The sequence below is a fragment of the Cibotium barometz genome, chromosome 38, assembly GCF_041138505.1.
Source record: "Cibotium barometz isolate CiBa-2024 chromosome 38, ASM4113850v1, whole genome shotgun sequence".
In the NCBI taxonomy this organism is placed as follows: Eukaryota; Viridiplantae; Streptophyta; class Polypodiopsida; order Cyatheales; family Cibotiaceae; genus Cibotium; species Cibotium barometz.
Genome location: NC_141083.1, coordinates 50,040,428 through 50,054,413, shown reverse-complemented (window position 1 = coordinate 50,054,413; position 13,986 = coordinate 50,040,428). Strand labels below are relative to the sequence as shown.

Here is a 13,986-nt window from a genome sequence, read left to right as displayed (position 1 = left end):
GAGTCTTACCAGGAGATCCTAGAGTCCGTTAAAGACAGATTGGCTAAAGCGCAAGAGGCCTACACTCGCCAGGCCAATAAAGACCGAAGGGACATGAAGTTTTCGGAAGGAGATTGGGTATATCTTCGGATTATGAAGCAAAGATTAAAGCAGGTGGGCAAGCGATGCCCAAAGTTGTCTTTCAGGAGCTTCGGACCATTCCCCATCCGGAAAAAGATTAATGAGGTGTCTATGCAGTTAAAGCTACCTCCGAGTTGGACTATGCATGATGTATTTCATGTCAGTTGGTTAAAGCCATATGCAGGTCCACCCCCTTCAGAGGTCAAAGATGAAGCGGAACCAGACATCATTGATGAAGCAGAAGTAATGGTTCCAGAACAGATCCTTCTGCACCGTTTCAAGCATGGCTCAGGCCGAAGACTACGACAGTTCCTCACGAAGTTTCAGGACCGAGGAACTCATGAAGCGGTATGGCTCGACAAAGAATTTTTCGAAGACTATCCGGCTTTATTGACGGATTATTTGGAGGCTATGCAGCTTCCGTCAAGTTAAGCAGAAGGGGATGTCACGTGCATCCCGCACTTGGATGCCACGTAGACATTCTGTACAGAAGGTGCAGGACCTGGGATGGTGAACTGGTCCCATGTGAGCCCAGTCCGGGACGAGTCAGCCAGGGATCCATCTCAGTCGTCCGAGGTCAGGTGTGCATTGTCCTGCACATGAGTCCAAGGTCAGGTGTGCATTGTCCTGCACATGGAGCAGTGCCAGTCCGCGCTGTGAGTCTCCCTCTGGAATGATGTCAGATGTTCTGTGTATCTGGTTTGCAACTGGATGCCAGGCCTCTGTAGGCATGTAGTTTGCATGTAGAGATGGGGCCAGCCCATAGGGCTACCCCAGTGTAGGTATTTGCTTGCATTTGTAGTATGGGCATGGGGGAGGTGTCCAACCACCCCCAAGGGGCCAGGAGAGCCCAAGGCTATGCCCACCAGCCAAGGCATGGGCTGGAGGGGCTGTCAGCCAGCCCTAGGGCTGCTGGACAGGCAGCCGACAGGGCTAGAAGCCCTGCCCAGCCAGTCGGCCAGGTGTGGGGGGCAGTCCCACACCTCTACGCAAGGTGCCCAGCAGTCAGATAGCTGTCCAGAAGGTATGCGCAGGCTGGACAGTAGTAAAATAGGTGTGAAAGCATTTATTTAATCAGACTCAGTCGTGGGTCTTCAGTAAACCAGCCGACTGGATGTTTTGGGAAGTATAAAAGCCCAGCCCATAGTTTCATTAGAATCATCTCATATTTCACCAAGAGCTCCAAGCATTCAAGGGCCAGGACAGCCAAGGGTTTGCTAAAGCTAAGGGGTGAAGGACTGAAGGTCAAGGGCAGGTTTTCCAGCCAAGAAAAGGTCAAGTACTTTGTATTTGTTTCAGATTTACATCATTCTAATAAAGCAAATACACCATCCGTGGTGGGGGCCCTACAGAGGGTAATTGGGACCCAATACTGTGTCCTCTCCATCTCCCCCTTCTCTCTCTATTTTCAGCACATCGTTTTTTCAGTTTGTGCGTTAATTCCGTCGCGAAAAGACTGCTGTTTTCTGAGTTTTGAAGTACCGATTCCTTCTCCGAAGCTTCCGCATATTACAATGAAGCATCGGTGTCCATCATCTCTAAGTGCACAAATGCAGGAGTCTTTGCAGCTGAGGCTGAAGAATCAGCACTCTTCCCAGTCCGCTTAGGACACTTCCTCCAATAGTGGCTTTTCTCGCCACAATCATTGCAAGACGCCTTTAGTTTCTCTCGTTCTGTGTCAGGTTCTTCTCAGAAGACTTCTCTGGTGAAGCCTTTCCTTTGTCGTTGTTATTCCGGCCTTTCGGCCGTTGGCCAATTAAGGCCTCCGAACCTCCGCTGTGAGGAGGGTTCGCGAATCGTTCCTCCTTGTCCAAGACCATGGGCACAAGCTCCTCCTAGGTAATGGTGCTGAGCCTGCCACTAGTAATCAAAGAGGAGTAGAAAGCGGAATATTGAGCAGGCAAGTGGGACGGCAAAGTAATGGCCATATCTTCTGATGATATCTCCTTCCCAGCCTGGAGGACTGCAACATGCGAAGGATCTTGGACTCTTTTACACAGGAGAGGGATTGATGGATGGAGACCGACTCCACGGTTGGAGTGACTCAGATTGGGGAGGAGATCGAGACATGAGGAGATCTACTTCAGGTGACAGTTTTACCCTCGGCTCAGGAGCAGTTTTATGGACTAGTAAGAGGCAGCTATCTCTTGCCTTGTCGACAGAGGTAGAGTACCGGGCTGCTTGTGGTGCTGCTTGCGGTGCTGCTTGCGGTGCTGCTTGCGAGGTGGTGAAGTTGTAGAGGTTACTTGGTAGGAATGGGTTTCCACTGTTGGAATCTTTGGTCATCCAGAGGCACTTTGTTCATGAAAAGATCGTTGCTGTCAATAAAATGTAGTGCCCCTTGAACTGGTCCAGCCGCCTTTGTTTTGTCCAGCCGCCCACTTCTGTAAGCAGCCGACAGCACCATCTTCTCCAAGCCTTCCATCTCTTCCAAGTCCACACTGCCAATAGCACTCTGTGCTCCAAGTTCTAGTTCTTATACTCTTTTTTTCTGGTTGCCTCTTCTAGACCAGTATCTGAGAATGTCCATGTCATTTTATGCACATGACATCACTCTGGGACCTGGCCGTCTGATTTGCATGAGTCGTGGACTTCACATATGCTGGCCGACACCTTTCTGCTGGCCGATTGTACACATCTGCAGGTCGTGGCCTTTTGGTGTCCTGTCGGCTGTCCCTGATGCAGGCCGACTGCATGTTTGGGGACATATAAAATGGCCCCATTGCCCCATGCCATTGTATCATTCTATTCAGGATCTTCTTGTGTATATAGAGCAGAGTTACACGCCTCTCTCTCTCCTTCTCTTGTGCTGTCTATTTTCTGCACTGTACTTGCTCACGCCTCTCTCTCTCCTTCTCTTGTGCTGTCTATTTTCTGCACTGTACTTGCTCGAGTTCTCAGATTTGGTTATCATCTCCGTTGCATATTCTGACAATCTAATCCCTCAACCGAGTTATGATCACTGGTCTCGTTTGGAGTTCTTCCTTTTGAGAACTTGTTTCAGTTTGTGGCACATGGTCAGCCATTGGCATTTATTGTTTCTGATAGATCGCGATAGATCCACAAACTGGTGTTTTGTAGTAATCGTAGCATGGGTATGGGGTGTATCATGGTGGTATGGGACGTCATGATCCATTGCATGTTACAGGGCTACGCCAGATTGTCAAGACTTCATTCAGACTCTACGCCTACAAACACAAGGCTATCTCAACATTTTTGAGGGATAGATACTTTACTTTTGATACAGACAGTTATGATAGATGCTAGCTTGCGTCATAACCAGGTCTATTGAAATAGTTATTCCTTTCATGTCCAAGGTTCTCATAGGCTTTCTGAGGTCTACTTGCGAAGTTGGACTTCGTAGGTGATGAAGTATAGATTGATGATCTTTCTAGAAGATCGGTTCTTCTCTTGTTTGGGAAGAGACTATTGTTGTGTTCCACTTGGTTCAGGCTTCAATAGTAGGTTTTGGGATTTCCCAGTTTTCTGGTTTTTTCCAGACTAGATTTATAGAGGACATCAAGATGAAGCATGGATGATGGTAGTCAAACGGAAGATACTTCTGGTTTTGGGATAACTCTTTAGGACAGTGGTTGCCTACCTCTGGTTCTGGTAGCATGGTTAGCTTCAAGTTACCCAGATGATCCATTTGCTCTGGATTCGGCTTTTGTGACTAGAAATTGACTCATGTCATGTTACTTGAGCAGGTCGACCTCTTAGTTGGATTGTCCTTGAGACTATTGGTTTCGACCAATAGAGGTGTTTCTCTAGTGTTGTGAGTGTGACTTCTTCTCCTTGAGTTCTTTTTCTTGAGCTCAAGAGTGAGCTCTTTTGAGGAAGGGGAGTATGTCGTGCACGCTAGGAGGAGGCAGATTGGCGAGCTAGTGTGTGGTATGTTGTGGGCGGACATGTGCTTTTTGGTCTGCTATTGATAGCTTGTGCTTTTTGGGCGTTCTTTCCCTATTTATTGGGGGGAGGGGTACCAGCTGGGCGCACACCGACGGATGGAGCACAGAGCGCATAGAGCAAGAGCACCATCGTGTAGGAGGCTGTTGTCCTTGGGGAACAACCCCGGTGGTATGGGGGACACCAGATGAGGACGATGACAGGGCACTCACAAGGGCATGACGCTCTAGCTCGTGGCTCGGTGGGGATGGCCAAGATTGTGCTGTCATGGTTGGGTGGCGAGTATGCTTGCACCTAGATATGTTTCTTCCACTTTGCCTTCTAGGGTTAGGGTTTGTTGCTTTGTCTTGCTTTTCATGGCTTGTATTGCAGGTTTCCTTCTTAGAGAAATCTCGGGTTTTTGACAATCTTTACCTCTTTGACACGTGGTTGAATCTATCACGGCACCCCCCTTTGGGCTTATAGAGACCACGGGGCGCAATGCCCCTTATAGAAGGGCCGTGAAGACTGGAACCCACAATGTGGGATAATGGCTGCCACGTGGTAGCATAAGAGAGAAAGGCGACGAAATCCAATGTCACCCCCCCCCCCCTAGAATGAGACGCCCAAACGAAGCCGAGCAAGAGCGCCCGAACGATGTCAAGCAGGAGCGAAGCCGAGTAGGAGCCCAAGAGCCGAACAGGCTCTGATACTATATGAGAAATTCAGAGAGCCGCCTTGGAACACACCAGCAAAGCGGAAGAGGACAGACGGAAGAGGCCTAGCCTGGCTGAAGGGTCTCCCCACTCCCAAATCCCGGTTATCCACTATAAGTGGGGGACAAGGGAGACAACGGGGCGGAATGCCCCTTATAGAAGGGCTGTGAAGACTGGAACCCACAATGTGGGATAATGGCTGCCACGTGGCAGCGTAGGAGAGGAACGCGACGAAATCCAACGAAAACATGCGTACGAAGACGGATGCATGTAGACACTCATACATGTGATAAGATATTACATGCATCGTTCCTAGACATGGATGAATGTGTCATACTAATGGGGAACCATTAGGGTTAGTACCATTTGCACATTTGCACATTGAGGTCCATTTTCACTTTGTTCGTGAGCTGGTCATTTGACGGCATCATTTCTCTAGAGGATTGTCCCTCTCGAGACAACCTAGCTGACCTCTTCACTAAACCTTTTCCGTGAGATTCTATTGATCAGCTCTTGACCCGTATGGGAGTCGGTCCACCGTGCTGGAGCTGAGAGGCGTCCAGCATATTTATCTAATGTATTTTACTTAGTCATGGGTTTTTTTTCCCACATTTTTAGGCAGGCGTAGGTATTTTCACCTGTCGTTGGTTTCTTCTACTGGCTGACTTGGCTATTTGTGTTGTATATAAGAACAGGCTTTTTGCCATTTAATTCATTCATCATTTTGCTCGTGTTGGCTCATTGTTGGCTGCTCCAAGTCTCTCCTCTGCTTCCACTTGCTGCCTTCAACCATTCTCTCAGTTTTCTTCAATATTTAGACCCTGTTGTACCTCAGAACCCTGGTGGCGTTGAATCCTCCAGATCTTTTTTTATCCCTTAATTAGCCAGGGACACTAGTGCATGTATTCTATCTATTGGATGTACAGCCATTTCCTCTTGTGTGCTTCCCTTCTCTGGCTTGTGTGGCTAGGTAAGCATCACAAGAATATAAGAGTGGCAATCCAATGCTCACGCTGAAAGCCATTTTTGAAAGTGCTTATGCAAGTTACACCATTCAACCCAACAACAAGGTATCCAAAAGGGGCCTGGGATGATGGCTCTAACTCTGATCCCTAGTGCAAAGTACACACACTTGTACGACTTGATTGTCTCAATGCATACCCTAAGCGTGTTTATCAGTCTAAATTTCGATTGAGTTCACTCTATGAATTGTATGTGTATTTTATGTCTTTTCAAGCAAATATTTTGTTATATGGAGATCAAGCTTGTTATTATACATTCCAGTGATTGAGGAACAATTTTATGGCTGGAAGTTTGAGGCTCGAGCTTCTCTTGTGCAGACAGGTGATCAGCTGCTGACAGATCGGGTATGGGAAGCATTGGTCAAGGCTTTCACCAGTCAAATGAAGTCTTCTTTCACAGCTTCGAGCTTTGTCAAAGAGACCTTTGTATCAGGGTATCCGAAACTTCTTTCTATGATCACTAATCTACTGGAGAGGCTTGGTCGTGACACGGATGTGAAGGGTGTTCTACCTGCAATCAAGGACCAAGATAAAGAGCAGTTGCTAGCTGCTTTAGAGCCCTTCCAAACCGCATACCTGACACAGTGCCTGAATCGGCTGTCGGATCTTGTCAATGGAATGTTCCCTTTTGGCATCCGTGGGAGCATTCCTTCTCAAGATCAGATTTCGAGAGTAATATCACGCATTCAGGAAGAAGTTGAAGCTGTCAAATTAGACGGGCGCCTGGCCCGTCTAGTGCTACGCGAAGTGGGAAAAGTACTTCAGCTGCTTGGTGAAAAGTTTGAGTACCAGGTATGCATTTTTGCTATGATGTTAGGTGTTACTACCATATTTCATACAGCTTATTCACTTGAAATTGCATTTGGATTTCTATTGCAGATTGCCACAGGTCCAGATTCCCGCCAAGTGACTGGCTCGGCAACACCTTTGCAGCTCAAGAATTTTGCTCTGTGTCTTCAGCTTCAAGAGGTGCATTCACGGATAAGTGCAATGGTCTCTAGCATGCCTCAAGCTGCTGAGATCTTGTCACCATCTCTAGGTGCAATATATGGAGTAGCACTGGATTCTGTAACACAGCTGTTCCAGGCTATGGTGGAACGCCTCGAGCATATCATTTTGCAGATTCATGATCAGAACTTTGGATCCGAGGGTGTGGATGTAGGGATCGATGATAGAAGCTCCAGATACATGGAAGAACTACAGAGAACCATTACTCATTACCGAGCCGAATTTCTCTCGAAGTTGCTGCCCACAAGCCCTGCATCAGCTACCTCTTTCAAAGGGGAGTCCATTTGTGCGAACCTTGCCAGAACAACGGCTTCTCGAGTGCTCATTTTTTTTGTCCGGCATGCTGCTCTTGTGCGGCCCTTGTCGGAGTCCGGGAAATTGAGGATGGCAAGAGACATGGCTGAGCTAGAGCTTGCAGTTGGACAAAATCTCTTTCCAGTAGAGCAGTTGGGTGCACCTTACCGAGCTCTGCGGGCATTCAGACCTCTTATATTTCTAGAGACATCACAGTTGGGGAGCAGCCCACTTCTACGAGAGTTGCCTTCAAGTGTTGTTCTCCATCATTTATATTCAAGAGCTCCCGCTGAGTTGGAGTCACCGATGAAGTCTACAAAGCTTACGCCTATGCAATACTCGCTGTGGTTAGATGCACAAGCTGAGGAACAAGTTTGGAAGGGTATCAAGGCCACACTCGATGAGTATGCTTCTAAAGTCAAAGCACGTGGAGACAAAGAGTTCAGCCCAGTTTATCCATTGATGTTAAAGCTTGGAGCATCCTTGGTAAAAAACGAGCCAATACACAGATGATTGCTATTTGTTACTGGGTTTTTTGCCTTAAGATCTTGACTTTAATTTAATTCTCAATAGCTTTATTTAATGTGGGTCTCAAAGCCTCTCAGATTATCATTTCTGAGAACGTAACCAGAAAGCACATGGGGCTAAAGAGGGGAAGGGATACCAGAGACGGCCTCTTTGGTAATTTTGGATGATTTGGTCAGTCTGGTTCATGCGGGAAGGAAGAGCCTTGCTTGTCTCGTATGTGTGTCCAAACACTTGTGAAAGAATACCTTATCACATCTCCAGTCATGTAGAGTCACTCATGATGGCTTCTCTGCAATGGGCTCACCAAATATGTGAAACGGTGCAAATATACACCCAATATTTGTCGTGTATAATTACATGTTTGGCTGTGATGAAAGCAGTCTGCTGAATGTGGTGAGAGCCCTTGCTAGGACATGCTCTGTTGAATGCTGGTGATATGCTTTGTTATAGATACACAACTGTCCTTCCCAGCAACCAAATTTTTTTAAGAGTCGTATTTACACTCGGGTGTGCATGTAGATTGGTGTGTGTGTGTGTGTGTGTGCACTTGGTTGCATTTGTACGTTTTTAATGTGTCGTCTTATACTTGCATGGATTATGTTTTTTCTAGGATGTGCTGTTGACTTATTGAGATTCTCCGTTTAATTTTAGAATGAATATTTGTGTGTGCTCTAACATGGGGAACGGCAGAACTTCAGCATCCAAGTAACAAGAAAAGTTGCAGTACTATGTCATCCTGCAATCCAACCCTCGGGTATCATAGAGTTTTCGATATACAAGAGATGGTAAGTTGCTGAATGGAATGTAGTTTAAGCTTATCACTGCCCAATCATTAGAGGAATGCTGATGTGCAAGTCGATGAGTTGGAGGGTACCTTTAACTAGTAACTTTGTCCTAGGTAACCATCAACCTTATTAGGCTAAAAAAATATGATTTGGAGTTTTGTTTGCACCTCAATCTACATTGATATTTTCGTCCAGTAATGATCAGTTCCCAATCAGTGGCTTATATTTGACATGATTTATGTGTACGACGCTCTGGACCTCTTGATTTTTATTTTGATAGTGCCGATTTGTTACGTTTGTTTTGTGCTGGTACACATGCTCTCATCCTCCCTCTCAATTGCTGCAAGTCTCCTTGATTGTCCGCTCTTCATGCATAGCTTCATGTGTTTTGGCCTGGCAATGCTCATTGATCATTTAAGGCTATTCCAGATGGCCATTGCTCCAAAGCAATGTGCCACAGTTGGTAGGTCTATATAATAAAACAATGTCCTTCATTTCCCTAAATGTTGTGTGTTGAACTGAGCTGAGTACAAGTGAGTTACTTGGAGTTGAGCTCCTCTAAGCCAGTGGTTGATTTCAGAGAGACTTGAGTTGAGATTGTTTTCTGTTGAGCTTAGCTATGTTGAGCTAAGCTGAGTAAAAAGAAAGCTAAGCAAAGTTAAAGAGGAACCTTCTTACTATCTCGACCAACATGAACCTTGCCTTATGGGTTCTTTAGGTTGTTTCAAATATAAAGAAGGTTGTGCAGAAACCTTTAAAATGTTCTTTGGGTTGTTTCAAATATAAAGAGGAACCTCCTTTCTATCTCAACCATTATCTCGACCATTATGAACCTTGACTTATGGGTTCACTTTGACAAAGATGGGAGATCTGGAGATGATGACACAAACTTTCTAAGGAACAACTTGTATGAGCTCTCATGATTTGTAGTCCATGCCGACTTGAGTAATAGCAAAATAAGACATGAGAGATAAGGGCTTCTTAGTATGCATACTAATGGACTGGATCCAAAAACTCTCTAGGTATGGAATAAGAAACCATTCCAAATCTCTCAACACCTCCCAACAACCCTAAAATCTTGCAAGTAATGATTTTTCAACCCATACACAAACCCAACCATAACTATCACACCCATGATGATATTGCGCTAAAATGTAAACAAGCTAAGACTTAACTTTCAAAAGAGAAGAGTAAACACCAATACACTTGATTATTTAGGGTAAAAAGAGCTATACAAGGGCTCTCCTCCACTCTCACATCTAGGGAAGAGAAATAAAAAAATGGCTAGATATGAGACACTACTAGCATAGGAGCTTCACATGAAGGATGTGGTGGGAGAAGTTTTTTTGGTGAGCTTATTGCGCGGGCGGCAAGCACTCTTGACGACGACAAGTGAGCTTCTACATTAAGACAATAAAAAGTGTGAGCTTCTAGAACATAAAATTTTCCATATTCACAAGATTCTATACCATACCCTTTTTAATATACACGAGATTCTACATCACACACTTTCTAATATACGTAAGCATGCAGTTGTGCATACACATCAAAGCAACTAACATCAGCTTCTCTGCTCCCAAGGCCTTGGTGATAATGTCATCTACCTGTTCCTCTGTACTGATGTATATGAGATCAACATCTCCTACCGAGACCTTCTCTTTGATGAAGTGATAATAGACCTGTGTTTGGTCCATGTATGAAATAGTGGGTTCTTGGCCAAATGTATGGCACTAAGTTTATCATAATAGATGGCAACCTACCTGTCCACATGTAGCCCCAAATCTCCAAGTAGCTTATGTAACCAAACTACCTCACATGTTACCATTACAACACCCCTGTACTCTTCCTCTATACTCGACAAGGCAATTGTCACCACCTGCTTCTTGCTGCTCCATGTAACAACACTGCTCCTAGGCCAAAGGGGTCCCATGCATCATCTAAAGACACATCATCCCATTCTCCTCCCTGAAACAAGTCCATGTTCAACGCATATTGTCTTTGTGACAGCTATGGGCCCTCAAGCGTCTTGATGATCTCAATGACAAAAAAGTATCTCAGCTCACCCAAATCCTTCGTGTCAAACTTCTTCTTGACGAGACCCTTTGCATTCTTAACTTCCTTTTCATTGTCACCCCCCCCCCCTACAATCAAGTCATTCATATAGATGGTGATGACCACAATCCCCTTATCACTCTTTCACACATAGACTCACTGATCAACATTTTCGATATGAAAGCCAATGGTGATAAGATATTGTGCAATCTTATCATGCCATGCTCTCACATGCCTGCTTCAAGCTATATAAGGCTTTACGTAGCCTACACAATCTGGGTGACACGAATCCTCATAACCAAGTGGCTGGTCCAAATATACTTCTTCTTGTAACTCACCGTGCAAGAATACATTCTTTACATCCATCTGATGCAAAATCCAACTTTTGACCCTGCAACATTTGCATCCAATGCAACCATTTCTTCATCCATGGATTTCTCCCAATGTACATGCCTAACAACATCCTCAAAACATGTGGGTTCAACCTCCTGCACAACCTTTGCCATGTATGTATAATGGTGAGATACATAACCATCGTACGCCAATCTCTAAATAGGGTTTTTGACCCTAACGGACCTACGTGGTCCTGGATCTGTCCTTAGTGTCCTTGCGGTGGGGCTAATGTCTTAGCCTTCCTTACACCAGGTGTTGGCAGGAATCCCACTCCTCATCAAGGCTCTGCTCTGAGCCATTAGACTCTCCATCAACATATGAATGCCATGCTAAAATGTCAGGCATACCAAGAGACTCATCCAACCTTCTCTTTATCTTTATGTGATGTACTTTTGATGAACCTACATGATTGATTTTCTAATGTATCTTGCCACTCCATGGTCTATCAATTGACTCACTATCTCGATTCACTCAATGACTGTGACTAGCTGACCTATATTCTGTGCAACCACATGCTCTTGTGCATTAGCCCTAATTGAGTCTTTTACATCAGCATACCAAATGCTCATCTCATCAAAGATGACATCCTTGCTGATTCTCATCTCATGTGTGATGGGGTTATAACATCTGTACCCCTTTTGCTCAATGGAGTAACCAATGAATACACATTTTTCAGCCTTTAGATCCAACTTATTATGTAGCTCATCAGGAATGTGTACATATGCAATGCATCCAAACACTTTCAAGTGTGACAAAGCTAGTTTTCTACCAGTATACCTCTCCTTTAGAGTCACACCATGAATTGTTGATATGGGTGTCATGTTCATAATATAAACTGCAGTCACAAACATCAGCTCAATAATGGTGAGGCATGCTCTTCTCAGTCATCAATGTTTGAGCAACCTTTGCAATGTGCATATTCTTCCTCTCAGCAATATCATTTTGTTGCTATGGGTGTCCTGTTCATAATGCAAATTGCAATTGCAAACATCAGCTCAATACTGGTGAGATGCTCTTCTCAGTCTTCAATGTTTGAGCAACCTTTGCAATGTGCATATTCTTCCTCTCAGCAACATCATTTTACTGTGGAGTGTACCTGCATGTGAATTGCCTCTGAATTCCATGCTTTCTCAAGTACTCAACTGAACTCATTGGGAGAAGTACTCTCCCCGTCTATTTGGCCTTAGGCACTTAACCTGCAAACTTGTTTTCTTTTCAGCCAACATTCTAAAATTTTGAAAGTGAGTAAACACTTCACTTTTCTCTTTCATGAAACAGACCCACACCTTTCTTGTGTGGTCTCATCAATGAAACACACATAGTAACGACATTCTCCCATTGATGTCGTCTTTTGCTAGCCCCCCATACATCTGAATGCACCACATCAAGTGCTCTCTTACTTACATTCCTGGCATGTGGAAATACATTCTTTGTTTACTTTCTAAACTAACATGCTTCACATACTTTATGCATTCCATCCACCTTAAACTTTGGTAAACCTATAACAATTTTCAAATTCTACATAGACTTCAACCGTTACTCATTCACATGACTAATACGTTTGTGCCAGATATCTATATTGGCCACTACACCTTGTACAAACATAGTAGCTTTCACCTCAGGCATGCTTACATCCAAAGGAAACATTCTGCCCACTCTTTTGTCCTTTGTAACCTAACGACATTTGTTGTTGAAGTCCTCAACATAGTAGCCCTCAACATAACGACATTTGTTGTTGAAGTCCTCAACATAGCAGCCCTCATCAGGGTTAAAGCGTACCTAGATACCCTACTCAATCATCTGCAAAAAAAAAATCTTTGTCATATTAGGCACATGAAGTACATTAGCCAAGTACCTCATCTTGCCATCTTGCATAGCCAATGCCACGTACCCAATGTGATCAATAACATGAGCTGTTCCATTGTCCATCTTTACATAACCTGATTTTGCCAGCTTTTTGACATCTCTAAACCACTCACCATGACAGGTCATGTGGTTAGAGGCTCCTGAATCCACATAGCGTATATCATCATTGTTCGTGAATACATCTGTAGTCATTGAATTCAACATGTACTGCATAACAAAAAATGCTCATATATATCTTCAGCCTGAATTCAACATGCTACATACAAATGCTCACATCTATCTTTAGCCTGCTTGCTTGAAGGTATATAATCGTTTTGCTTTGCAACTCGCCACTTTTTGTGTCACTTTGCTTATTGCGACATTCTGCTGCAAAGTGACTTGGTTTGCCATAGTAAAAATGATCCTTTGAACCTGATCCCAATTGCTATCTTTGCCAATTGCCTCAATCTCTCTAGCTCCCCCTACCTTGAGACTAGCCTCTTCCACACCTACATCTATAATTTCATTTTTCAAAATGGCCACCACTACCTTGGCCTTGACCATGATTGCAACCTATAACTCTACTTGAATTTGAGTAAAAGGCTTGTTCTGAAGTGTTTTTACTTTTTGGGAAGAAGAGTCTTCACTCAAATACTTCTCTTCTATGATTAACATAGAGACTAAATCCCGAAAGGCCTATTTTGAAGTGCTTTTGCTTTGGGAAGAAGGGTCTTCAGCCAAAGAATTCTCTTCTATGATTAACATAGACACCAAATCCCAAAATTTGGGAACATTCTCTCTTACAACAGTAGAGGTCTTGATTGACTTGTATTCTTTACCAAGCCCATTCAAACAGACGCTCATCAAATCATCGTCTTCAATTGAGATATTATTAGATACAAGGGATTCAACAATACCCTTGATCGTCAACGCATACTCATTGATGGTGGACATGTTCTTCTTCTCCACTATATGTAGCTCCCATCTTAGCTTTGCAACTTCCTTGCCTTTGTGTTTGTCTGGAACATCTACACACCAGGTTTTGCCATGCAACTATTGGAGTGTTGGCATTATGTATATGCCCTATCATATTGTCTGCCACACTGATTGAAAGTCAATACATGACTTTCCTTACACCCTAGTTCCACTCTTGAACATCGTTATCTCTGCTGGAGTAGCGTTCTCTTTAGGAAATTCCAAATTGTCTCCTTCAACATAGTCCCAAAATCCTTTTCCCATCAGGAAATTGATCATTCTGCACTCCCATGCATGGAAGTTGTTCTTATCAAGCTTCTCACTGAAAATTTGATTGATGTTGTCAGATATCTTTACTTGTAA

At 44.2% G+C, this 13,986-nt stretch overlaps 1 protein-coding gene across 1 annotated transcript in view; it reads left to right on the top strand.

Moving 5' to 3' along the window:
• The window catches only part of LOC147616832 (Golgi transport complex protein-like protein), a gene marked incomplete at its 5' end in the record, with an annotated part of 28,027 nt that extends 19,980 nt beyond the window's left edge, over positions 1–8,047 (top strand). The window contains 2 exons of the mRNA XM_086777211.1: positions 6,006–6,535; positions 6,623–8,047. Coding sequence (XP_086633337.1) covers positions 6,006–6,535; positions 6,623–7,558 — 1,466 coding nt within the window. The remainder of the gene's footprint in view (positions 1–6,005; positions 6,536–6,622) is intronic.
• Between the last annotated feature and the right edge of the window lie 5,939 nt (positions 8,048–13,986).